This window comes from Phocoena phocoena, chromosome 4 (genome assembly GCF_963924675.1).
Source record: "Phocoena phocoena chromosome 4, mPhoPho1.1, whole genome shotgun sequence".
Classification (NCBI taxonomy): domain Eukaryota; kingdom Metazoa; phylum Chordata; class Mammalia; order Artiodactyla; family Phocoenidae; genus Phocoena; species Phocoena phocoena.
The window spans coordinates 93718250-93744700 of NC_089222.1; the positions used below are offsets into that span (position 1 = coordinate 93718250).

The 26451-nt window shown below is 36.0% G+C and overlaps 1 protein-coding gene across 2 annotated transcripts in view; it reads right to left on the reverse strand.

The window, feature by feature from the left end:
- The window catches only part of ALCAM (activated leukocyte cell adhesion molecule), a 200176-nt gene that overhangs the window by 48432 nt on the left and 125293 nt on the right, over positions 1-26451 (reverse strand). For both annotated transcript variants that reach the window (XM_065876103.1, XM_065876104.1), the window contains exons 2-3: positions 9454-9554; positions 5386-5605 (exon numbers count right to left, since the gene is read on the reverse strand). In XM_065876103.1, the coding sequence (XP_065732175.1) occupies positions 5386-5605; positions 9454-9554 (321 nt within the window). The remainder of the gene's footprint in view (positions 1-5385; positions 5606-9453; positions 9555-26451) is intronic.

Genomic DNA, 26451 nt, shown 5'->3' on the forward strand with positions numbered 1-26451 from the left:
AACAGACAATTATATTAACACAAACAAGAAGTGGCACCTGGCTACCTGATTGTTAGGAATGTGACCAAAAATATAAAAAACTGACAAAATATAAAAAACTGATCCAGCAATTTCACTCCTGGCATATATTCAAAGAAAAGAAAAACTCTAATTCATAAAGATTCATGTACTCCTATGTTTTTAGCAGCATTATTTACAATACACAAGATACGGGAGAAACCTAAGTGTATACACACACACACACACACACACACACACACACACACACCCCTAATGGAATACTAGTCAGCCATATAAAATACTGAAATTTTGCCATTTGCAACAACATGAATGGACCTGGAGGGTATTTATGTTTAGTGAAATAAGTCTGACAGAAAAAGACAAATACTGTATGTTATCACTAATATGTGGAATACAAAAAATAAAACAAATGAATGAATATAACAAAACAGAAACACATTCACTGATATATAGAACAAACTAGTGGTTACCAGTGGGGAAAAGAAAAGGGGTAGGGACAAGATATGTGCAGGGGGTTAAGAGGTAAAAATCACCATGTATAAAATTAATAAGTAACAGGTATATATTGTGAAGCACAGGGAAATATAGGCATTATTTTGTAATAACTTTAAATGGAGTATAATCTATAAAAATATTGAATCACTATGTTGTACACCTGAAACTAATATAATATTGTAAATCAAGTATACTTCAATTTAAAAAATGTTTTTCAATTAGAAAAAATAAATTATAAAAATCAAAACGACATAAATAGCTGTTCCTGGGAAACGTGGTAGGGGATTAAAGCCTTCTCCAATACACATCAGTAAGTCTTGGTTTTACCATTATCTTAATGTAACATCATTAATGTTCATAATTACAACTCTGAGTTATTGATAAAACCTTAAATTATGTTCAGAATTCAATGTTTTATGGCAAATGTCTAATACCTTTGAGAGAGGGCTACATCCAAAATATTTAAACAGAACAAAAATCTTGGAGCTTGAGTAAATGTAAGTTCTCTGGGAACTAAAATCAGTTATTCAGTGACACCTCTCTGAAAGCTCAAGAGAGGTAAGATATTAAATTAATTTTTGTGGTTGATCAAGTGTCAAGATTAACAAGAAAAAAAGAGCAAATAGTTTTTTGTTTCCTCAGTACTATCTACACCTGGAATATATAGAGAGATTTGAAAAAATCTTCCAAAAAATTAGGCTCTTAATAGAAAACGAGGATGGGCAGTTTTGTTAAGTTGTACTAATTTCTAGTTCACCAAAATCAGATACCATTTCAGTTGGAACATACTTCCTCTAATGTCAAATATATTCCTCTACTTTGACTTATAAACCCCATATAACCATAAATACTGATGTGTTACAATTGTTGGTCTTTTCTAACAATGGCCATGTGTGCTTTGTTTCCATAAACACTTTCTAAAATTTATTCTTATTTCAATAAAATAAAACTGCAGCAAACCCAGGAAAACCTGATGAAAGTATGCTTAAAATTTAGTCGTCTTTTTACTGTCATTCACTTTTCCATTTAGAAGAGAGAGTCACAGGGGGTATTGAGAAAGTAATGGTAATACCTATTGCATTTCTCTGAGTTATTTTCTCAAACTTTTGTTTCAAACCCTCTATATTAAATACATATTTTGTATGTAACTTTCTCTTATATTAGCTTGTAACAATCGATGAGTATTAGTTAGAAGACCATAAAAGAGGATGTGTACTATTTTAGCAAAATTGCATATTGATTCCGAAGTGTTTTAAAAAAACTTTATGTGAATTATGTCTTAATACGATTCAAGGATTCATAACTAAGTATAGAATTGAAAGATAAAGTCATACCACAAATTTATTTGCATTAGTAAAATAATTTTGTCAAGAGTTTCACAGCCAGGTGAGGATGGAGTGATGAATGCAAAACTGCTCTATATCACCCAAATGCATGAGTGTTATTCTCAATAACCTCACACAGAGGATGTGGCTCAATTGGATATGGGAGGAGAGCAAGAAAAGGCAGGTGCACTGGTTACACTGAGTCAAGGGTGCTTCTCTCAGTACTTTGTCAGCAATCAACTCTTGATGTACTTTAAGTAAATCACTGTGAGCATGAAATCATAGTTTATTTTCCTTATGAGATGGGAAAAGGTATTTTTTATATTTAAAGAATCAAAATGAAATATACAGTGTAGATCTCATTTGTTAAAAAGGTATCTTTTGCTTCCTTCATTCTGAAAAAATAAAAATGACTTGCAGTTGAAAGTTGAATAACTTTCACAGGGAGGGTGGGAGGAGGGATGCTCAGTTTTGATAAAACATTGAGAACAGTGTCCCAATGAAAGCTCAAATAACTGTGATGTCAACCATCACTAGAAGAGCTGGTTGGTCCAGGTGGAAGTCGCGGGAACAATCTTCCTTTTAATACCACACACACCAGTGCAGAAGATTAGGCTGGATTGTGGTTTTCAAATGCTTTTTAGTACACAAGCCCTTCTCCCTTTTTTCCCCCTGAACAAAATATCATGAAAAAACTTTGAAATATTGAGTGGGCGAATTATAGCTGATCAAGTAGAAGCAGCTCCTCACCCACCTCAGCCCTATTCATTAGCACGTTAAGAGGATCCTAGGAACAGAGTGGGAAAACCACCTCCTAATCCAAAGTACTTATTTACTGATGATGAGGGAATCGAAGCCCCTGCCCTGACTGGTGAAGTCACTTGCCCAAGGTCAGAAATTAGCAGCACATCTAACAAAGCCAGATCTCCTGATGACCAGTTCAGTGATTTTTCCATTGTACCACTGACAGCCATTTGGCTCTCTGGGCAAGCATTCAACCTCTAAGATCTACTCTTGGTTTTATTACTACTCTTGGTTTTATTAACTTCAAATGTGCATTAAATGCAAACAGTTTGATTTTGATGCCATTCAACTACTAACCAACCAAACAAACAAAAATGCCTCATTAGTGGTGACAAAGCATGGGACTTACTTGGATCTGGTCTGCTTTATGGGCATGACTTCTTGCATCTGAGATATAGCTTAAAACTGAATAAACAAACTTACATCAGAAGTAATAAAGTCATCAGTCATGGCCTCTAGTTTGAATAAAAACAGTTTGTGCTCATCAGGAAGACACCGCAGCAAACTGATCTGGGATTAGCTCACGTTAACCACACTCATTGTGTGGTACACAGTGCATGTTGCTAGGTGCTAGGTGACTCGACAGAAGGAAACAGAGGACTGATTGATGAGCCTAGTAACTCTTAAGTGATTGCAATATATACATGTGTAGAATGAAAGCCTCCATGTCACAGCTGCTATTTGCTTCACAAATAATGATCCAGTGTAAATTCATTATTTTTTAAAAAGCAAAGCCCTTATATGCTCTTGCAAACTCTTTCTTTATCATGAGCTGTGCTGTTTATTTAATTGGACTTGGAGGGTCCCACAGTTTCTAGTATAAAACCCCATTTTCAAAAGTGTGTAACTGGTCTATTTAAATTCTCTCTGGCCCAGAGCCTGGAATGCAAATTCTGTTTCTGAGAATCACTTTGTTTTCAACAACATTCAAAAGAGAAGCGGGTAGGGGGAGCTGATGGTATGCAGGGTGTAAGTTTGTTTTTATAGCCATAGAAATCCTCTGTATTCCAAAACAGCTTACAAATTTTATCAAATTAGGCCAAATGAACTTTTATGGCATTTAAAAAATTATATTCTGAAAATTGTCACAAATGTTTCTTCGAAATGGAACAACCTGAATTTTCTCAACTTTCTTGTAGACTGTCTTGATATTTGGTAATTTTAACATAATAACAAAGAAACATGTCAATGACAAATCAATACACATAACTTTAAAATGCTGTGACTTAATCTCTGTACCTACTGAAGTACATTCTTGTGTACTTATATTTACGATGTCATGGCCTAATAAAAAGATCTTGGTTGCTCTCTAGAAAAAGTGTTTTTAGCAGCACACCATCCATCTTCCTAATAACATCAAAGTGAAATAAAAGACAAGAAAGAAAAAATACATGGGACTTGGGCAAATACAGGATGGAGATTATCCGGGGTGTTTAATGGAAGGGGGCATAACTGGGAAACGCTTGGTACTTCGTTTGATCCATAAAATGATTGAGTTGAGTGGATGATTTCTGGAAAGTGCCTTCTAAGCTGAAAGGTAATAAACTGAAACATGTACCATGCTTTTACAAGGTTCTTCGGGAGAACAAAGGTCTCCTTGATAGTATAAGCACTCTTTGAATCCTTGTCATGAGTCCATAGGAGCACTGAAGTCCATATAAATGCTTAAGAGACAGTCCTACTTAGTTGTATAGGCTATTACGAGAGAAACAGGAAAAATCCACGGTTAATTGCTGTAGTAGCAAGGCCCTCTGGGTTTCTTTCTTCCCTGTTTATTTTAATAATTTCTAGGTGCTGTCAAGTTATCAGAAAGCAGAGGAAAAAACTGAAAAGTGAGACCTTCTTCCCTAATTAAAAAAGACTGGCATTCTGAAACTTTCGAGACCTATTTTTCTCCCTGTAATTTCTAAGATATTAGGATGTAATGAAGGTGGGATATTTTATTAGAATATTAAAAGATAAAAAGTTTTAATTAGAACTTCTCAAGTCATTCATTTGCATAGCTAGTTGTACACGCACATTAACTATATATTATCATGAGGAAAAGTAACCTCCAGTAATTATTCCAAGTTTCTTCTACAACCTTTTCTTGTTCCAACCCTCCTCTACTTTTTCCCCTTGGTGGATTCCATGTACACATTTAGAGTGGGGTGAGCTTCTTTATTTTAGGGCAATTTTCTAAACCGCTTGAACAGTCTCAAGAAGTAAATCAACAAGCATTAAGCATTAAAGGTCAAAATGTGTGTGTGTACACACACATGTATACACATATATAGAAAACTTAGGTCTCCTGTTTGTATTTTATTGTTTTTACATATCAAATGGCAACTTTTACATGGTTTAGCCAAATGCATATATATGTAAGCATGATATGCATGAATATGTGCATGTATTATATATCTATGTATCAATATTTATCACAGAACATTGATTTGTACGTCAGTGAAAGTAAAGGATCACATGTCAGTTTTCATTTAGCAGTACTTCCTATCACGGAAAATTTTACCCAACAAAACAACAGAATAGTCTTTTATTTCCTCATTGTAAAGCTCCTATTTGCATTTCAGGTTTTTTGTTTTCCTCACTGACAGCAGGCACGAGCAGAATGAAGATCTCTAGAAGTCCTCTTACATAGATGCCTACTGTGGAGACACTACAGAGAGTTCAGTCTTCTTTCTAAAGAACATTTTCTAGTACCAGCCATCAAGCCCACTTAGCAGTTACACTGTAGACTACTTACTGAACACCTTGACTACTGTAGGTGCCTCAAACACGTTGTCCTCAGTTACGAGCATGCACACAAATCTCTTTTCATCACTGATCTTTGCGTCACTGATAGAGAGAGTGTAGTTTTCTGAGAGGTTCAGTCTGTCTTTGTATTCTGGTACATCGTCGTACTGCACACTTTTCTTTGTAGAGGACCTGAAGGCAATAAATACTGGGGAGCCATCAGGCTTTTCCTAAAAATTGAAATAACAATACATTTTTTAAAAACAGGCATATTTAGATGTTTCAGGATTACAGCCAGAACAACAAAATTTTCTTGGCCGTATTATTCCACCAAAATTTGTAGTTTGGTCCAAGAAGAATAATTTTAGGTAAGTGCCTCATATAAATCTTTGGTTATAGAAAATTACTCTTCATAAGAAGAGAAGCTGTTACGTTCTTTTACAGGTATCAATTTAAATATACAAAAATGAAAGGACAGAACTTTAGGAATCCAAGCTTTTCTTGCATCTGGAGGACAGAATTAGTAACTGTTTTGAAAATGACAAGGGTTGGCCTTATGTCTAATGTAAAAGAAAAAATATAGATGAAAACAAATATATAAGTATTATGTTACAAAAGGATTTTCAGCTAACTATCAGAGCAAGCATACACTTGAGCTGCAAACACTCATTTAGAAATCCTGGGCAATTATCTTTAGATGTTCATTACTTTAATCCACATACTTTCTGTGTCCACACTTTTCAGTTTCAGTCAGAACTGGCATAGCTAACCTTTACACCTAACATAGCTTAATGAGTCTTCATAGAGGAACAGTATTTGCCCTTGTGCAATGATCATGTCCATTAAGCAACAGAATTAGATTAATCACTAAAACCCATAGTTTTGCTATCTGAATCTTAAAACTTAGCTCGAAGGGTTTTCATATAAAATCTGGCATATACAATTATGCCAAGAGCACTGAGACATAATTCATTTCTTTCTCTGCTCCCACAAACATTCTCTTACCTACTAACAATAATCTAAAATAAGGGCCAATCCCTCTTCTACTTACCTCACAAGGCCTTTGAGAAAATAAAATATGATAAAACATTCTAAAATGCATGACAAATTTCAAGGTGCTATAAGGAGTAACATTTTAAAAATTATTAATATTTACTAATGTTATGGACTAAATTTATATGCCTAAGCCCTAACCCCCAATGTGGGATTAGTGGAGGTGGACCCCTGAGAGGTGTTGAAGTTTAGATGAGGTCATGGGGATGGTACCCTCATGATGGGATTAGTGCCCTTATAAGAAGAGGAAGAAACATGAGAGCTCTCTCTCTCAATGAGAACACAAAGAAGAGGTTTTGTGAGCACATAGCAAGTGGCAGCTGTCAGCAAATCAGGAAGAGGGCCCTCCGCAAGAGGTGAATCAGCTGGCACCTTGATTTTGGACTGTCCAGCCTCCAGAACTGTGAGAAATAAAAAACTGTTGTTTAAACTATCCAGTCTGTGGTATTTTGTTATAACAGCCCAAGCTGACTAAGACAATTACTAAGCTAATCTTGGAGTCCAAAAGGTTTAGCTGGTTGAATATCTGAATACATCAGTAATATTCTCCTTAAATCTTTCAATTTTGCCACAGGCTTACAATGCAAATCCTTGTACTAAATCATTCCTTCATTAAGAAAAATATGTTAGACCAGTTAGACCAGTATCTTAAATTTCTATATTCACTTATGCAAGAAATAATAGTTATTAAATTTCGAGCACTTAACTGTATGCCAGTGTACTTCCTTTGGGCTTTCCATGCATTAATGGATTTAATATTCATAACAACCCTGTAAATTACACATAATATTGTCTTCATTTTTAGACAATGGAGACAGAGATTGGTTAAATAACTGGTCCGTTGCCCCAGCCAGTGTATCTCAGCAGGGCCAAGACTGGAGCTCCACAGCCTGGCTCCATTATAACTACACTATATCATTCTCGACAGCCGTTAGATGCCTCTTCTGTACCAGGCACAGAGGCAGATGCTGGTGAAGAGGTGGTGGGAGTGAGGTAAGGCGGGGTGCACAGGGAGCTATGATCTCCATTCACAGGGAGATTACGGTGCAGTAAGAGAGAAACTAATCCATCTTTCCTCTGTGTTTGCTCCCTTTTACTCTTTCCAAATCTGCTCTTTGTCTTTTAGTTACATTAAATTAGAGGTTGTATAGTATGTCTGCGAATCAGGACTGCTTTTAGAGCATATGGTACTTCAAATGTATCTCATCAGTTTATTACTGAAGGTTTTTGTTTCATTAACAATTAGAAAATTGCCATTATTATTTGTTTTCATTGCTATTGTGCTATTTCCTGGGCATCAGAAATGTCTATAATCACAGAAGTTTTCACCACTGTATTCCATTTATTTTAGCATTAAGTTTGACTCAATGGTGAATGAGGTGGTAGTCTCCCAGACCCTTGGAATTTTAGGGGTGCTAATAGACTTTGTCCTCATAGGCCTTAACTTCATATTTCCATGTTTATAGGGAGCCAGAAATAGTTAAAAATTACCCAGTGTGAGCTGGATAACAGGAGGAGGGATCAGGGAAGTGCTATGCTGCCTCACCTCCTTCTTTTGCCTTCACCTGACCTTCACACAGTGTGTTTAGAGCTTAGTAGCCCCACACTCATAACAACTTACACTTTTCGTGCAATTACCATGTGCCAAGTACTAGGTAAGTATTCTGATATGAGTTACTTCATGTAACCTTCACAACACTATAAGGAATATTATTATTATTTCATTTTTTTTCTATGAGAAAATGGGGATTAATTCACTCATCCAGAATCCCACAGCCAACACATGGTAGAACATGTCAGTCTGACTTCACAACCATATTTTAAAAGATTGTGTTATACTACCCCTGGGGTGCAACTTACGTACATTTCTATTCTGCACAACATTTGTTCTTGCAGATATCTGAGAGGAAAAGTTGTGTGGTTCAATAAACTTAAGAAATGAATGAACTCAGACAATTCATCATGTATCTTAATATAGGAAAGGCTCTGAGAAGTACTGCAGTAAAAAAACTTTTCAAAAATTATTGGACCATCACAAGAACTAAAGTAATATAGAAGTGTGATTGGATTTGAAGTAATTCAGAAGCGTAAGATGCTTTCAGGAATATATCAACCAATTAATTCTGCTTTTTTTAATGTGTGTAAGAATAATACATAATAAAAATCTATGCCCAAAGTCAAAAAAAAAAAATTGGACCATCAAATCCTTTTCCTATTCAAATACCTTTTAACATTTCATGGACCTAGGGAAAATTTGCCAGTTGTGTTCAATGAAACATATGTCCTCTTTTTAAGCTTGCAAACCATTGTGAGTCTCATGTGATCTAGCCCTGGGAAATTGTGCCACACAGACACCTTTTGTTGGTCTTGGTAATTGAAATTGAGATATTTTACCAAAGTTACCTAGCCTTTCCACATCACCTACCAGGATGTCTACCCTTCATTTCCAGACCCATCGGTACCTTGATACCTGAGAAAATATGATTTTGCTACCTGCAAAAAATGAGTAAAATCAGCAATGTTAAATTTTAAAAGGACCTACCACTTCGACTGAGTTCTAAGACCAAGTACCAGTAACAGGCTTCTAATACTGATGACTAATTTTCAGTGAACATTTGAATGCTCTGGCTTCTGGTGCATCTTGCCTTTGCAGTAACCACACCAAACAAAACATGAGTGTGTAGAGAAAGGCTGCCATCTTCCACTAAGCTCTGTCCTATACTCCACTGATTTTACCCTGGAACTCTGCCTTTTCTTCTGCCTCAAACACTTCAGGGTGAATCTTTCAGACTAATTTGAGCCAAGAATTACCTGTTTATGGGCTTTATTTTAAAATAGCATTTGTTATGTAAGACTTAGGGATTATTCTTTTGAAATATTCGACACATTAATTTCACCTTTTTACATTTATATCCACAGTTGAATATTGTCATTACGTTAACTTGAAATTCACATCTACTCACAGAAGGAATTTTATTTCAAAATCTAGAGGCAATTAACCAAGTCCAAGGTAGGTCACACTTACATATTTCCATTTGCCAAACATGAGATTCTGAGGTACACTGAGTCGGCAAGGCATGACAATGGTATCTCCATATGCTGAGTTTACAGTATACCATCCAAGACCTTTAGAAAAAAAGGAACACAAGAGAAAGAAGAGTTTAAATGTTTTCTTGAAATAAAGTAAATAACTTCAGTTCAAGATGCATTTCTTTCCATGGCTCATGGGCCCAGCTGCTCCGCGGCATGTGGGATCTTCCCAGACCGGGGCACGAACCCGTGTCCCCTGCATTGGCAGGCGGACTCTCAACCACTGCGCCACCAGGGAAGCCCCAAGATGCATTTCTTAATGAAGGTTATGTATTATAATTTTATCTTAAATGACATACAACAAAGTATGTAGTTAGAACATATTTCCTATAAATATCAACAGCTCTTATTTAGCTACTAAGGCTTCAAATGTCACATAGTTCAAATCTATAAACCTCTCAGTTTAGCGAGGAATAGATAAGTAGTATATGCCAAAGGAACAGTGTGGAATCTGAGGGTTTATTTTCACCTTCACTATGTTTCATAAGAAAAAACTTCACTATATTTCATAGAAATGTGGGACTATACAAAGAGATTAACATGCTTAAAATTCTCAAAACTAGCTTTAAATATGTTTGTGTTTTTCATTTGAAAATATTGTTAAGCTTAAATTTGGAAAAATTTAAAAACTATTAAAAACTAAGAACTAATACATATAAGACCACAACTGAATCTTAAATATAAGTGGCAAAATGAGCATGAAAATGGCCTGCTTTACAGTAGTAATGGTTAAAATACTAGTTTTCATTCTAATTATACATAAAATATTAACAGGAAAAGAATTTGTAAGGAATTCCCTGGCACTCCAGTGGTTAGGACTCCACGCTTTCACTACTGAGGGTGCGGGTTCAATCCCTGGTCGGGGAATTAAGAACCTGCAAACTGGGGCTCCCCTGGTGGCGCAGTGGTTGAGAGTCCGCCTGCCGCTGCAGGGGACACGGGTTCATGCCCCGGTCTGGGAAGATCCCACATGCCGCGGAGTGGCTAGGCCAGTGAGCCATGGCCACTGAGCCTGCGCTCTGGAGCCTGTGCTCCGCAACAGGAAAGGCCACAACGGTGAGAGGCCCGCGTACTGCAAAAGAAAAAGAAAAAAAGAACCTGCAAACTGCGTGGCAGCCAAAAAAAAAAGAAAAGTATTTGTAGTATGAAATTTCTTCATGAAGTGATTACACTGCTTTTTGGGTAGACAATCCAAAAGCAATAGTTTGCTACTAAGGTAAAGAAAACTTCCTGGTCTTATTTAATTCTTTATTGAAAAGAATGTGACGATCAATTATTAAATTATCAACAATACCCACGTTTTTGCATATGTATGTAACATACTATTCAAATCTGTATATATTTATGAAGTTTAAAGAAACATAGGCATTTAACTTGGCAATTGTATAGTACTTAGGAAATATATCAGATCTTTTTACCTTATTTTGTTTACAACTATCTTTAAAGTTAGATACATTTACAATTAAATACCTGTTAAGATATGTCATAGTTGGATACAGAGTGTTAAGGGGCTAACTTTATTTTAAACTGAAAAGAAAAAGAAATGATATTTTGTCCACCAGGTGGTGCTAAAGTGCAAAGCTAAGGCAATTTACAACACATGAATAAGACCATCTTATGACTTTCTGAAGAAACAAGATATGGTGGATACTATCTCTCTCTGTTACCCATCAACCACAACATATAAAAATTTCATATAGGGATAAAAATCATTAACCTTAGTAAAGAAAGAAAAGGTAATAAAATTCCTATTTTAAAATTCTGTCAATTGAGGAATCTACTTTCCTCTAAAGCAATTTTGCTCCAGTGAACAAAAGCATTACAAAGAACACAAATTTCATGTAAATATACTGCACAACTACTTTCCAGCATTTTTAACATTGTTAAAATAAAGAATACAAAGTATAAGCCATGAGAATGTGTTTTTAACTTGCTATTAGAGACAAAATTTTACTAAAATTTTTATTACATTCTGTTTTATAATGAAAAATTACCGGGTGGGAGGGAGGGGGACACAAGAGGGAAGAGATACGGGATGTGTGTATATGTATAACTGACTCACTTCGTTATAAAGCAGAAACTAACACACCATTGTAAAGTAATTATACTCCAATAAAGATGTTTTAAAAATTACAATTTTTCCATCAATAATGTTTAATTGTTTAGTGTCCACCATACTTTAAATTCCTTTTTACTATAAATCATTGAAGAGCATAAGACTATAAGGTCTCTTCAGCCTTGTTAAAATAAAACTTGTGAGGATTTAGATATGTGGTGGCAGACAGGCAAAGTGATGACAGTTAAGAAATTGCTTTATTTCACAATATAGTACTTGTTTTCTACAATACTTTGGATATTAAATGTGGAACTTATATCATGTATTTTAGGATCTGTTCATGCAGGTTTGCCAAACCATGGAAACCATTTTGTGATTTAATATTTTGTTTTTTTCATCAATATATAGCAAGACAATTGAATATGTAATGACTCTAAAATAATGTGAATCTCTTCTTAAATTATGGTAAGACATGCACCTTTAATTATCTACTATAATTATAAAAACACACCTTCTTTTGACAACTGACACTGCTCCCGTGGTTGGTCAAGGAGTGAAAACAGTTTACACAGCTTAGGTACCAATGAGGTGGATCCTTCTCTAGGCACAGGGAAATAAAAAATTCCTTTTCCAAAAAATGTAATGATTTGCTCTTTCTTACAGACCAGTTTTCTTTTCTCTTCTCTAAAGAACATTAATATACACCAAATTTTATAATTTTATATTTTATAATTGATTTAAAAAATTTATAATTGATTTTAAAGCTGTATGAATTTCAAGTATATAATGTATTAGCATGATGAAAGCACAATCACAGCAGGAAGAGAACCATATATATATATTTTTTAACATCTTTATTGGAGTATAATTGCTTTACAATGGTGTGTTAGTTTCAAGTTATACATATGTTCCCACATATCATCCCTCTAGCGTCTCCCTGTCTCCCCCCCTCCCACCCTCCCTATCCCACCCCTCTAGGTGGTCACAAAGCACCAAGCTGATCTCCCTGTGCTATGCGGCTGCTTCCCACTAGCTATCTATTTTATGTTTAGTAGTGTATATAAGTCCATGCCACTCTCTCACTTTGTCAAAACTTACCCTTCCTCCTCCCAATATCCTCAAGTCCATTCTCTAGGAGGTCTGTGTCTTTATTCCTGTCTTGCCCCTAGGTTCTTCATGACCATTTTTTTTTCTTAGATTCCATATATATGTGTTAGCATATGGTATTTGTTTTTCTCTTTCTGACTTACTTCACTCTGTATGACAGACTCTAGGTCCATCCACCTCACTACAAATAACTCAATTTCGTTTCTTTTTATGGCTGAGTAATATTCCATTGTATATATGTGCCACATCTGCTTTATCCATTCATCTGCCGATGGACACTTAGCTTGCTTCCAGGTCCAGGCTATTGTAAATAGAGCCGCACTGAACATTTTGGTACATGACTCTTTGAATTATGGTTTTCTCAGGGTATATGCCCAGTAGTGGGATTGCTGGGTCGTATGGTAGTTCTATTTGTAGTTTTTTAAGGAACCTCCATACTGTTCTCCATAGTGGCTGTATCAATTTACATTCCCACCAACAGTGCAAGAGGGTTCCCTTTTCTCCACACCCTCTCCAGCATTTATTGTTTCTAGATTTTTTGATGATGACTGTTCTGACTGGTGTGAGGTGATATCTCATTGTAGTTTTGATTTGCATTTCTCTAATGATTAATGATGTTGAGCATTCTTTCATGTGTTTGTTGGCAATCTGTATATCTTCTTTGGATAAATATCTATTTAGGCCCATTTTTGGGTGGGTTGTTTGTTTTTTTGATATTGAGCTGCTTGTAAACTTTGGAGATTAATCCTTTGTCAGTTGCTTCATTTACAAATATTTTCTCCCATTCTGAGGGTTGTCTTTTGGTCTTGTTTATGGTTTCCTTTGCTGTGCAAAAGCTTTGAAGCTTCATTAGGTTCCATTTGTTTATTTTTGTTTTTATTTCCATTACTCCAGGAGGTGAATGAAAAAAGATATTGCTGGGATTTATGTCAAAGAGTGTTCTTCTTATGTTTTCCTATAAGAGTTTTATACTGTCTGGTCTTACATTTAGGTCTCTAATCCAGTTTTAGTTTATTTTTGTGTATGGTGTTCAGGAGTGTTCTAATTTCATACTTTTACATGTAGCTGTCCAGTTTTCCCAGCACCACTTATTGAAGTGGCTGTCTTTTCTCCACTGTATATTCTTGCCTCCTTTATCAAAGATAAGGTGACCATATGTGTGTGGGTTTATCTCTGGGCTTTCTATCCTGTTCCGTTGATCTATATTTCTGTTTTTGTGCCAGTACCAGACTGTCTTGATTACTGTAGCTTTGTAGTATAGTCTGAAGTCAGGGAGCCTGATTCCTCCAGCTCCATTTTTCTTTCTCAAGATTGCTTTGGCTATTTGGGGTCTTCTGTGTTTCCATACAAATTGTGAAATTTTTTGTTCTAGTTCTGTGAAAAATGCTGGTGGTAGTTTGATAGGGATTGCATTGAATCTGTAGATTGCTTTGGGTAGTAGAGTCATTTTCACAATGATGATTCTTCTAATCGAAGAACATGATATATCTCTCCATCTATTTGTATCATCTTTAATTTCTCTCATCAGTGTCTTATAATTTTCTGCATACAGGTCTTTCGTCTCCTTAGGTAGGTTTATTCCTAGATATTTTATTCTTTTTGTTGCAATGTTAAATGGGAGTGTTTTCTTAATTTTACTTTCAGATTTTTCATCATTAGTGTATAGGAATGCAAGAGATTTCTGTGCATTAATTTTGTATCGGGCTACTTTACCAAATTCATTAATTAGCTCTAGTAGTTTTCTGGTAGTAGCATCTTTAGGATTCTCTATGTATAGTATCATGTCATCTGCAAACAGTGACAGCTTTACTTCTTCTTTTCTGATTTGGATTCCTTTTATTTCTTTTTCTTCTCTGACTGCTGTGGCTAAAACTTCCAAAACTATGTTGAATAAGAGTGGTGTCTTGTTCCTGATCTTAGTGGAAATGCTTTCAGTTTTTCACCATTTAGGATGATGTTGGCTGTGGGTTTGTCATATATGGCCTTTATTATGTTGAGGAAAGTTCCCTCTATGCCTACTTTCTGGATGGTTTTTATCATAAATGGGTGTTGAATTTTGTCGAAAGCTTTCTCTGCATCGATTGAGATGATTGTATGGGTTTTTCTCCTTCAATCTGTTAATATGGTATATCACATTGATTGATTTGCGTATATTGAAGAATCCTTGCATCCCTGGGATAAACCCCACTTGGTCATAGTGTATGATCCTTTGAATGTGCTGTTGGATTCTGTCTGCTAGTATTTTTTTGAGGATTTTTGCATCTATGTTCATCAGTGATATTGGCCTGTAGTTTTCTTTCTTTGTGACATCCTTGTCTGGTTTTGGTATCAGGGTGATGGTGGCCTCGTAGAATGAGTTTGGGAGTGTTCCTCCCTCTGCTATATTTTGGAAGAGTTTGAGAAGGATAGGTGTTAGCTCTTCTCTAAATGTTTGATAGAATTCGCCTGTGAAGCCATCTGGTCCTGGGCTTTTGTTTGTTGGAAGATTTTTAATCACAGTTTCATTTCAGTGCTTGCAATTGGTCTGTTTGTATTTTCTATTTCTTCCTGGGTCAGTCTCAGAAGGCTGTGCATTTCTAAAAATTTAGAACCATACATTTTTAATCACTGTATCCCAGGGACAATGTCTGGCATTTACTGGGCATCTAATAAGATGAGTTTTCATTTGAATCTTGTGCCATCCTTTCCATTTTGGTTATCAAATTAGCATCCTTAAAAACCAGGGAGGAGTTGACCACACTGGAACTTTGAGAATTCTTTTTCCTACCAAATACTGCAAAGTCTGTCATACACTGTCTTCGATGTGTAAGGAACATGGATTCGGGCTTGGATGGCCCTCTCTTACTTGAAGAGAAACAAACACAAAGCCAACATTCTTACGAGTTTATGGATTAAACTACAGGAGAGGACATTTCTCCCTTCCCTTTCAAGAGAAATTAAGGATGGTTCGTGCTATGTGATCTGTAAATGACACTAAGAAGTGACTTTTTCCTTACTTGTGATGAGCACAAAGCAAAGAGTTGTTTTTAAAAAATATTTGAAAATTCATGGATTGAGTCTTGTAGTGACAGCTCGATATCCAAAATTATCCAGGACCGGACTCTTCAGAGCACAGCAAATGCAAGGGAAATAAGAGATCTGATAAGAATGAGGGCAGTGGGTAAAAAGGCAATAGTTACAGATAGAAGCCCTGGTCCACAGACTGAGGGCAGAATGCAGGATAATCATTTGCATTATCACTTGTGGCATTAGGAGCCACAGTCATGATGATTTTAGAAATAATTTTCAAGTTTGTTATAATCATCAACTTTCCTCTTCAGGTAAGAGTATAAGGGCTCCAGGTTCATCTGATAGAAAGACTAAGGCTTACACATGTGGGAGGGCTAATATCTCTAACCCCCTAGGGATAAAGTAGCTGCAAAGACTACTGTGATTTGGTGATGAATTAGCATCCTGGTTTCTAGAGACGTCTCAGTCTTTGAGATGAAGTGCCAGGGAGACCCAAAGCACCTGTCAACACAAATAATTCTGTTTATACTTTTCATAGAAACAAGAGATTTTTATCTTTGAATTGCCAAGTCTGAATTAAATTTAACCTACTAGAATTCCCCTGCAATTCTCTCCCTGTAATATCAGTTGGTTAAATTATTCATGGTTTTGTAGCATAGAGATTATTGGATACAATTGCAAATACAGAATGCCTATGATGTCCTTCCTCAAAGAGGCAAAATATAAAATATAGAAGGAAGTGTGTGTGTGCACAATGGTGTGTATTTCTGTGCTATACATGTTATGTCTATGTGTATATTGTATGTCATAAGATACTTTAACCTGGGCTAAATCACCTTTTGTATTAAATGTGTTTTAAAATTTTAACATAGTGTTATGAATTATTATCACTGTTGCTATCAAAATGTCCTGACATAAAGTAAAACATAAATATGTTTGGTAGTGTATATATGTCAATGCTACTCTCTCACTTTGTCCCAGCTTCCCCTTCCCCGTGCCCTGTAAAATAGATAGCTATTGGGAAGCAGCTGCATAGCACAGAGATATGAGCTAGGTGCTTTGTGACCACCTAGAGGGGTGGGATAGGGAGTGGGGGAGGGAGATGCAAGAGGGAGGGCACATGGGGATATATGTATACATGTAGCTGATTCACTTTGTTACACATCAGAAGCTAACACAACATTGTAAAGCAACTATACTCCAATAAAGATGTTTAAAAAAAAATACGTGTTATATTTGAGAAGCAGTGTGTAATAATTTAATGATTCTTATGAAGAGTTATTAGCTAAAGATAAAGAACAATAGAACCTAGAAAGGCTATACAGGAGAATTCAGTGGGAATAAAATGAGATAAGCACAGCATAAGAAAAATCTCTTGACCAAATAATTCTCACATGTAGAATTCTCAGGCAAGTGATCATAAAGTACAAGATAATTATTGTTACACATTTTACATAGCAAATAATTTAAAGAGGCACTGAAACAGACTGGCAACCTTTTGAAGTTAGGTGAACACTTTATATTTCTAATTAAAATAATAAAACTGTAATAATTTTGGCAATATTGATGAGAATTCCTTTTTCTGTATAAAGTAATTCTTAAGGACTATCAAGGTCAGAGTAATCATTCTCTTTGCATTGCTGACAGCTAGACATTTGAGTTGAGGTCACTTAAACATCAGAATCTGCTACCATGTTTCAAGCAGAAGTACAGCAAATAATATATAACAATATAGGACCAGAATTCATCAGAGTCTACTTTACATGCTGTAATTTAGCATGGTTAATTATTTTTTATTGCACTAATACTTTAAAAGCATCATCATCCTTGAAAGCTTTTTCTCTTTTTAGCTCTGTATCCCTGTTAGGTGCCATAGAAGGGTTAATCACATTATAATTGGCTCAGAGCTTACAAAATAAAAACTAAATTCCAGTTCTACAGAAATTTTAGAGATATATTTGTGCAAATGAATTGTTGGGGAGGAAGTGGGTAAAAATGAGAGTTATCCTTAGAAATTACGTTCATATTTACTTGACTGATTTTGACAGATAAACATGCTAGTGTCCTTGTTTGCTTTATTAATGAATTAAGATACGTATAACTCTAATTAAAACATGTAGTGTTTCTCAGTCTCATTACTATTGACATTTTGGGCTGAATAAATCTTGATTGTGGGGCACTGTCCTATGTACGTTTAGCAATATCCCTGTCTCTGCCCATTGGATGCCAGTAGCACCTTCTCCTCATTATGACAACAAGAAAATCCTCAGACATGACAAATATCCCCCGGGAGGAAAAATTGCCCCCTGAAATCCTATCTAGTTGAGAACTACTGATTTAGACCTTCACTCATTTAATAAAACTGTGGTTTCCAATAAAGGGATCATTGTTGTAAAATAGAATCTTAGTGTAGGACTAAATAATCACTGAATATGAATGAAGGGATGGAGGAAGCAATGGCACATAGTAACATTGGTTATTATCAAATTTGTTTTCCTCACAGAAACATATTATATTAAACTATAATAGGAGGATTGATTTCTAACTTTGAAATATTGGGATCCAATCCAATCTAAGAAATTACAAAAAATATACTGTTTTAGCAAATCTACTTCATATCCTATAATCAAGCACAAATTATACCTACTATATATGCTTTCTAAAGTGTACATATCATATATATTTTATTTGATATGATAAAATATCATAGTTCTACTGACAGAGAATAAAGCTGATGCCTTTAAAAAGTCTTCCAAACCTTATTTTATGATTCAATGACACAAAGTTATCTTATCTCATAATTCTTCCCATAAATTTATTATATGAAACAAGAGCTTAAAATTTTTGTCAAGGTCGTGTAATATATAACAAGTAAGATTTGTTTGTGTTTGTCTGTGTGCGTGTGTGTGGTACAAGGGTCTATAATTCCCAAGTAACTTGGACTGCATGGCAGGTGGGAGAAGACATCTGAGGGAATCGAATGTCATTTTGAGAAATACTGAAAACAGTTATTCTATTCCCTTCCCCCCCCCTTTTTTTCTTTTTGTGGTATGTGGGCCTCTCACTGTTGTGGCCTCTCCCATTGTGGAGCACAGGCTCCGCACGCACAGGCTCAGCGGCCATGGCTCATGCGCCCAGCCACTCCGCGACATGTGGGATCTTCCTGGACTGGGGCACAAACCCGTGTCCCCTGCATCAGCAGGCAGACTCTCAACCACTGTGCCACCAGAAAAGCCCCTCTATCCCCTTTTTCATTTTCAATTTCTCTTTATAAACTTGGGTACTTGGGGGTCAAGTTGGGTTTTTGCTGAATCAGAGGTAGGAATACATTTGTTCAAACTTTACTTTCTACCTTGCCTTTCACAAGTGTTATATATTATAATGTAGGTATAATTGTGTAATGCCTACATATAAGAAAAAGAGTAATTCTTCTTTTCTCTTTCTCTCATCAGTTCCTATAATTTTATAAATGCATTATATTATATCTTTTAGATAAATGTTATTCCACTGTGGAATAACATTTTGATGGAAAAAAACATCTTACCAAATTATTATTGCTAGTACTCAGGAATATGTTTTAATATATGTGTTCTTTATATTACTTCCAAGTTTGGCATGTTACTTGGAAGTGCTCAAAATATTTATCTTTTTTAGTGATGTATAGGTCAATGTAATAATCCATATTATGCCATAGAAGGGAGATCTATAAAAACAATACAATTTTTAAAATACAGTACCAGTATTTGCCGTGCTGAAAATTATCTTCTCAATTTACCACATGCCGCATTATACTCTAAGCATAGAATGATCTATGAGGCTGGATAAGTTACAATTCTTCTCAATTAGTTTAGGCTTTACCCCATCTCTGCTTCACTTTTTATCACTGTTCCTTGGGACTATCTGCTCTGGCTCAATTCCTACATTTCCTTCAAGGCCTATCTCAAAAATCATCTATTCATACATTCAAACATGCATCAAGTATTTACTGAACACCTATTATAGGCAGAGTGCTAGATGTTCTTTGTGAGGGAAATATATAAATAAGATACTGAGGCCTACTCCTGAAGGAACATGATGGAATTTGTATGAGCTGCTTATTAGGTAGAGAAAGTGGTATGGCAAAGCAGAGAAGGGAATCACAGCAAAAAGCTTGAGGGTATTGGTTTAGGATTCTTGGAGGAAATTTCATCTGCTCTGAACACTGAATTTCTATAAATGGGAAGATGAGAACTACTTCACCAGTCTGTCATAGCCAGGGACCAACCAGGCAGAGGCACTGAGTGATACTTGGTTTCCTCTCTTACAGCAAACTCCATTTTTTTTTTTAAACATCTTTATTGGAGTATAATTGCTTTACAATGGTGTGTTCATTTCTGCTTTTTAACAAAGTGAATTAGCTATACATATACATATATCTCCATATCTCCTCCCTCTTGCATCCCCCCTCACCCTCCCTATCCCACACCTCCAGGTGGTCACAAAGCACTGAGCTGATCTCCCTGTGCTATGCGGCTGCTTCCCACTAGCTACCTATTTTACATTTGGTAATGTATATATGTCCATGCCACTCTCTCACTTCGTCCCAGCTTCCCTTTCCCCTTCCCCATGTCAAGTCCATTCTCTATGTCTGCGTCTTTATTCCTGTCCTGCCCCTAGGTTCTTTAGAACCATTTTTTAGATTCCATATATATGTGTTAGCATATGGTATTTGTTTTCCTCTTTCTGACTTACTTCACTCTGTAGGACAGACTCTAGGTCTATCCACTTCACTACAAGTAACTCAATTTCGTTTCTTTTTATGGCTGAGTAATATTACATTGTATATGTGTGCCACATCTTTTTTATCCATTCATCTGTCAATATAGACACTTAGGCTGCATGTCCAGGCTATTGTAAATAGAGCTGCAATGAACACTGTGGTACATGACTCTTTTTGAATTATGGTTTTCTCAGGGTATATGCCTAATAGTGGGATTACTGGGTCGTATGGTAGTTCTATTTGTAGTTTTTTAAGGAACCTCCATACTGTTCTCCATAGTGGCTCTATCAACTTACATTCCCACCAACAGTGCAAGAGGGTTCCCTTTTCTCCACACCCTCTCCAGCATTTATTGTTTGTAGATTTTTTGATGATGGCCATTCTGACTGGTGTGAGGTGATATCTCATTGTGGTTTTGATTTGCATTTCTCTAATGATTAGTGATGTTGAGCATTCTTTCATGTGTTTGTTGGCAATGTGTATTTCTTCTTTGGAGAAATGCCTATTTAGGTCTTCTGCCCATTTTTGGATTGGGTGGTTTGTTTTTTTGATATTGAGCTGCATGAGCTGCTTGTAAACTTTGGAGATTAATCCTTTGTCAGTTGCTTCATTTGCAAATATTTTCTCCCATTCTGAGAGTTGTCTTTTGGTCTTGTTTATGGTTTCCTTTGCTGTGCAAAAGCTTTTAAGTTTCATTAGGTCCCATTTATTTTTGTTTTTATTTCCATTTCTCTAGGAGGTGGGTCAAAAAGGATCTTGCTGTGATTTATGTCATAGAGTGTTCTGCCTACGTTTTCCTCTAAGAGTTTGATAGCTTCTGGCCTTACATTTAGGTCTTTAATCCATTTTGAGTTTATTTTTGTGTATGGTGTTAGGGAGTGTTCTAATTTCATTCTTTTACATGTAGCTGTCCAGTTTTCCCAGCACCACTTATTGAAGAGGCTGTGTTTTTTCCATTGTATATTCTTGCCTCCTTTATCAAAAATAAGGTGACCATATGTGCATCGGTTTATCTCTGGGCTTTCTATCCTGTTCCATTGGTCTATATTTCTGTTTTTGTGCCAGTACCAGACTGTCTTGATTACTGTAGCTTTGTAGTATAGTCTGAAGTCAGGAAGCCTGATTCCTCCAGCTCCGTTTTTTTTTCTCAAGATTGCTGCGGCTATTCAGGGTCTTTTGTGTTTCCATACAAATTGTGAACATTTTTGTTCTAGTTCTGTGAAAAATGCCATTGGTAGTTTTCCATGTTTTATTATAGAAATTTCTACAGATTAGATCTTTTATCTTCATAAGGAACATGTCTTAAGACTGGCAGTTTTCCCAAATTCATAAATGCACATAAAATTTTCCTAATAAAATGCAATAAACTGTAACACCTTTTTACTTTTTCTTTACTTTCATCATCAACACTAGCATTGGATTCCATTTGGGGTCACTTTTTTTTTTTTTTTTTTGAGGTACGCAGGCCTCTCACTGTGGCCTTTCCCATTGTGGAGCACAGGCTCCGGACACGCAGGCTCAGCAGCCATGGCTCACAGGCCCAGCCGCTCCGCGGCATGTGGGATCTTCCCAGATGGGGGCACGAAACCATGTCCCCTGCATCGGCAGGCGGACTCTCAACCACTGCGCCACCAGGGAAGCCCTGGGGTCACTTTTAAATTATAAGCAAAAACTTTATTTAGAGATGATTTTAAAGTAACAGAAATGATTTAATTTGTGGACCCTTATTTTTATTTTTTGAGAAATGCCTCGTGAATTTTACATCAGCAAATGTACAGATTTTACTGTGCTTGTTAGAATTGCTTAACTTAGGATCCATGAATGGACATTAGGGCATCTATGAATGCTCTAAGTTATTTTAAAAACTCCCATATTGTTGTACACTGAAACATCTGTTTTTAAAGAAAGAGAATTCAAAGCTTTCATCAGGTTGTCAAAGGTAACCTTGAATTAAAACATAAAATGTTTAAGTTTCATTCTAAATTGAAGAGAAGTTGTGGAAGTACAATTTGATGGTATCTATCAAATTTTAAAATGTTAATACCCTTTGATCCAGTAATTCTACCACTGAGATTCTATCCTACAATTAGTTTCTGCACAAGTGCAGGACTGTATATAAAGATAACGGCATTAATTTGAATACTAAAAAACTGGAGGAACCTAAATGTTCATTAATGCAAAAATATAAACTGGAGTGTGTATCCACACAATGCTCTACACAAACCCACTGAAGAGAAATGAAAGCCAAATACATTGTTTCCTTTTTTCTATATATATTTCAGTGTTTATAATTTTTTATCATTCATTCATTGGCTACTGAGTGCCCACTTTGTGCCTAGTGCTGTTCTAGGGTGGGCTATCCAAATTGATAAAAGGAAAAATCCCTGCTCTCATGGAGCTTAAATTCTAGACATTTATATTTATTCATGTATTTTAAAGTTTAATTTCTTTCCAAAAAGAGGGAAATTATCAGTTTAATTTATCCACTATGTTGCAACCTATTTGAAGGAAAAGCCTACATTTCGCTCATTTTGAAATTCACTGCAGCACCATGAAGGTTGCAGGTGCTCAACAACAATGCATAAAATAAAGTCCCACTGCAGTACACTGAAAGGAACTCTATCAGATCATATTCTCACGGCCCATATTCTTTAGTCTGCATTTAACATTCCAGAAAACCATATACTATTCTTCGAAATTCTAAGGAATCCAGGATGGTGGGGAGGGGTGGCACTGTGGTGATTAAAAATCAATACCTTAACATTGTTCCCTGCCAAGAAGCTATTTTTGCTTTAAAAATATTTTTAATGGAATATAACATAAATGCAAAATAGTGCACTGATCTAGATTTACATTTGAAATGTCACTAAAAGCATCAGGATTTAGGGTTTCTTTGGCAACTCTCCTCACATTCTTTGTTCTGAGGATGAGACTGGGATTTCCAAAAATTTGTCCCACAGGGGAGCTCTGTGTCACCAAGTCCTCATTCCTCAGTGATGAGTTTTTGACTGGGCTATGGGGTCTCTGTCAACAAGCCAAGACACTGGTCTTTTCTTAGGGATAAACTCAAATAAAAACACTTCATGCTCTGTGTGTGTGGGTGGCAGGGGGTGGGGCAGGGAGACTACACTGAACCAGAAATTTCAAATTTGTATATGAAAAGAACAGTATTCTACATTTTATTTTAAAATAGATTTTCATAGTGAAGGAGACTAAACAAGAGAATGTTTAAACATATTTTCCTTTATATTCTACAGTTTACTCATTGTAAAAATTAAAAACATTTATGTATTAATAATTTATGTAACTTGAAGTGCACAAAGTTGACTCTTTTCTACTATCATGCTTCTCTCCTAATTATCTAGGACTTGATGCTGTGTCTTTAAGGAGAGTCCACTCAGACAATTGATACAATGAAAAGAATCAGTAAAATATTATTTTCCTTTTGTTTCTCTCCCCCAATTCAATTTCTTGATTAGTTCTTGCATTGTCTCTAACCAGATCCTGAGGAACCTGGATCATTTGGAACCAGCTTAACCAAAGAGGTAGGTAGAAGAAACCCATATTTGAATACTCCCCCAGGTTAAAATACTGCAAAGGAAAGATGAATACATTTATGCTCCACATTTAATTAAGAGTATCAGTTCTATCTGAATGGTGAAAAATTACATTTTCCCCTGCATTTTGCCACAGAAGTTGTACTGAAATTGTGAATATGATTTAATTATTTTAGCAAAGACAATAGCTGTACTGTATTCATGAAACCACTATCAACAGGAAAGCAGGCGCAACGATTCACAAATGACTTTTAACTGCATCATCTGAACTAATGGAAACTTTTTGGAATTTAGCTAGAGCCTGTCTTCAGAAAGAGTTCATAGTTATTGTGACATTATTAAATTTGTTTTCTGCAAATAATTTAATGCCATGACAACGAAAAGACCTCTTGATTTGAGATAATCAAAGCTGTCCTTGAAAACACTCCCCAACCCCCAAACAACAAATTCCTAATAGCTTTGATATTCCTCAAAATGCCTTAGAAAAAATATATCACAAAGATTTTTAGCCAATAAGATCATCGTTGTTTTCACAGAGAGCTTCTGTTAATAACAGCTTGTGCTAAATTGTATTGCTTTAGCATTTAAAGTAATCAACAGCATTAGAGAATTTTATCTTATAATTGAGGTAGTGAATTACCAGGGATAGCAAATAAATTGTCAGGGCTCCTCAATGAGCAGAGTAGTAAACTCTTGCTTCTGAATTGGTTGAGTGATCTTGTCCAGTATGCCTGCTTCCGGAATATTCCCCGTTAAGTATTTAACTAGGTACCAAAAAATGTTTACATGGGTTGAAATAGCTTTTTGGTCTTTTCTTCACATGAATCCCAATTAGCATTGCCTATGTCTCCTGAGGATATAGATTTGTACAATAAAACATAGTAAGTAATAAAGGTTAAAAAGATATTTAGTAGGTTTTCCCACATATTTGGTGCAGATTGCTGGCTGATTTCCAAGACTTAGATTTGTGAAATTCCAGGCTTTTAATTGACAACTCCCCACAGGGGTTGTAATATAAGTTAAGGTCATAGGAAGAAAATGATGGCTTTCTATGGCATTTTCCCTTTTTTAAGAACCAAACTCAGCTTACTATGAAATCTAGTTTTCTAGTTCTGAGGGGGAAGGAGAAATAGAAACATTCGTCCAATATAATTTTTGAAAGAGATTAGAACACAGGAAAGATAAACTTTTCCTTAAAAAATTTAAAAGTAAAACAAATAGTTGCATAACAGGAAACAGAATAACCTCTTATATGAAAATGAAATAATCTTCCAGCCTTAAGAGATTTTGTGTTGCCTCAAGGACCAGGTAAGCATAGAAACCGGTACCCATTGTAGCTTGTCCACAGTGGGAGCTTAATGGTGTTGCTCTGAAATGCATGAACTTAGACAATACTGTCATCTATTAATATTAACTTTTCATAGATGCCACTTTCCCTGGCAGTCATTATTTTTAATTGATGAGTGGGAGGAAAAGTGGGAAGGAGAACAAGATAATTTAGGAAGGCAGTGAGTAGGAATAAGAAATATAGGAAGCTGTATTGAAAGGTAGTTTTATCATTTCTAAGGATGTCAGAATGGAGGAATGCTTTTAAAGATCTTTTAAGATCTGGACCTGAATATGCTTCTAGCTTTGAAACTCTCCCTTACTCCCAAGGATTTTAACTTGCTGAATACTTTGTCTTACACCCTCAGAGGCCCATCGTAACTTTAAAATGTGCCATATCTTTGCTCTGATTTAGGAAATGGTTTAATAATCTGCAGGATTTCTGGAAGACTAGCCATCATGGACAAAGTGGCAAAAAATAAAAACCAAAAAGCAACAACAACAACAAAAAAACATCTAGAAAGGGAGAACAAGTTCTTAGAGCAGGAAAATGGCTCTTCTGCATTCAGTTGGTTTTCTGTGCTTGTTAAGGTTTGCATCATATCTCACCTGCCTGTTTCACATCTTCATATTCTTATATAAGCATCAACTAAATAAATGCTTTCTCTTTATTATTCAAGCGAAAAAATGTTTGTGAAGCGTGATGGACATTAAAATGTACCTCACAGACCCCCCAAATGCTGGGAATGTAACTTACAAGGACCCCAACTGCTGCACTCTAATCCATCACCAAGTTTGTTTTGAGGCCACACTTTCCAGGAGTTGTTCCCAGCTCAGGACTGAGCACAGCAGGGATACTAAGGCAGACAAGGTTCTTCCCTGAGGGCTGGCTATGGCTCAAGGACTCCCTGCCAAACCTTCTTTAGGCTGCAGGACAGTCTAGGACGTGTCCATCCAACCTTCCATCCCTTTCTCTTTTCCTCTGACCATTTTTGGGGGGGGCTGCACCATGCAATATGCAGGATCTTAGTTCCTCGACCAGGGATCGAACTCGCGCTCCCTGCAGTAGAAGAGCAGAGTCTTAAACACTGGACCGCCAGGGAAGTCCCTCTTTTCCTT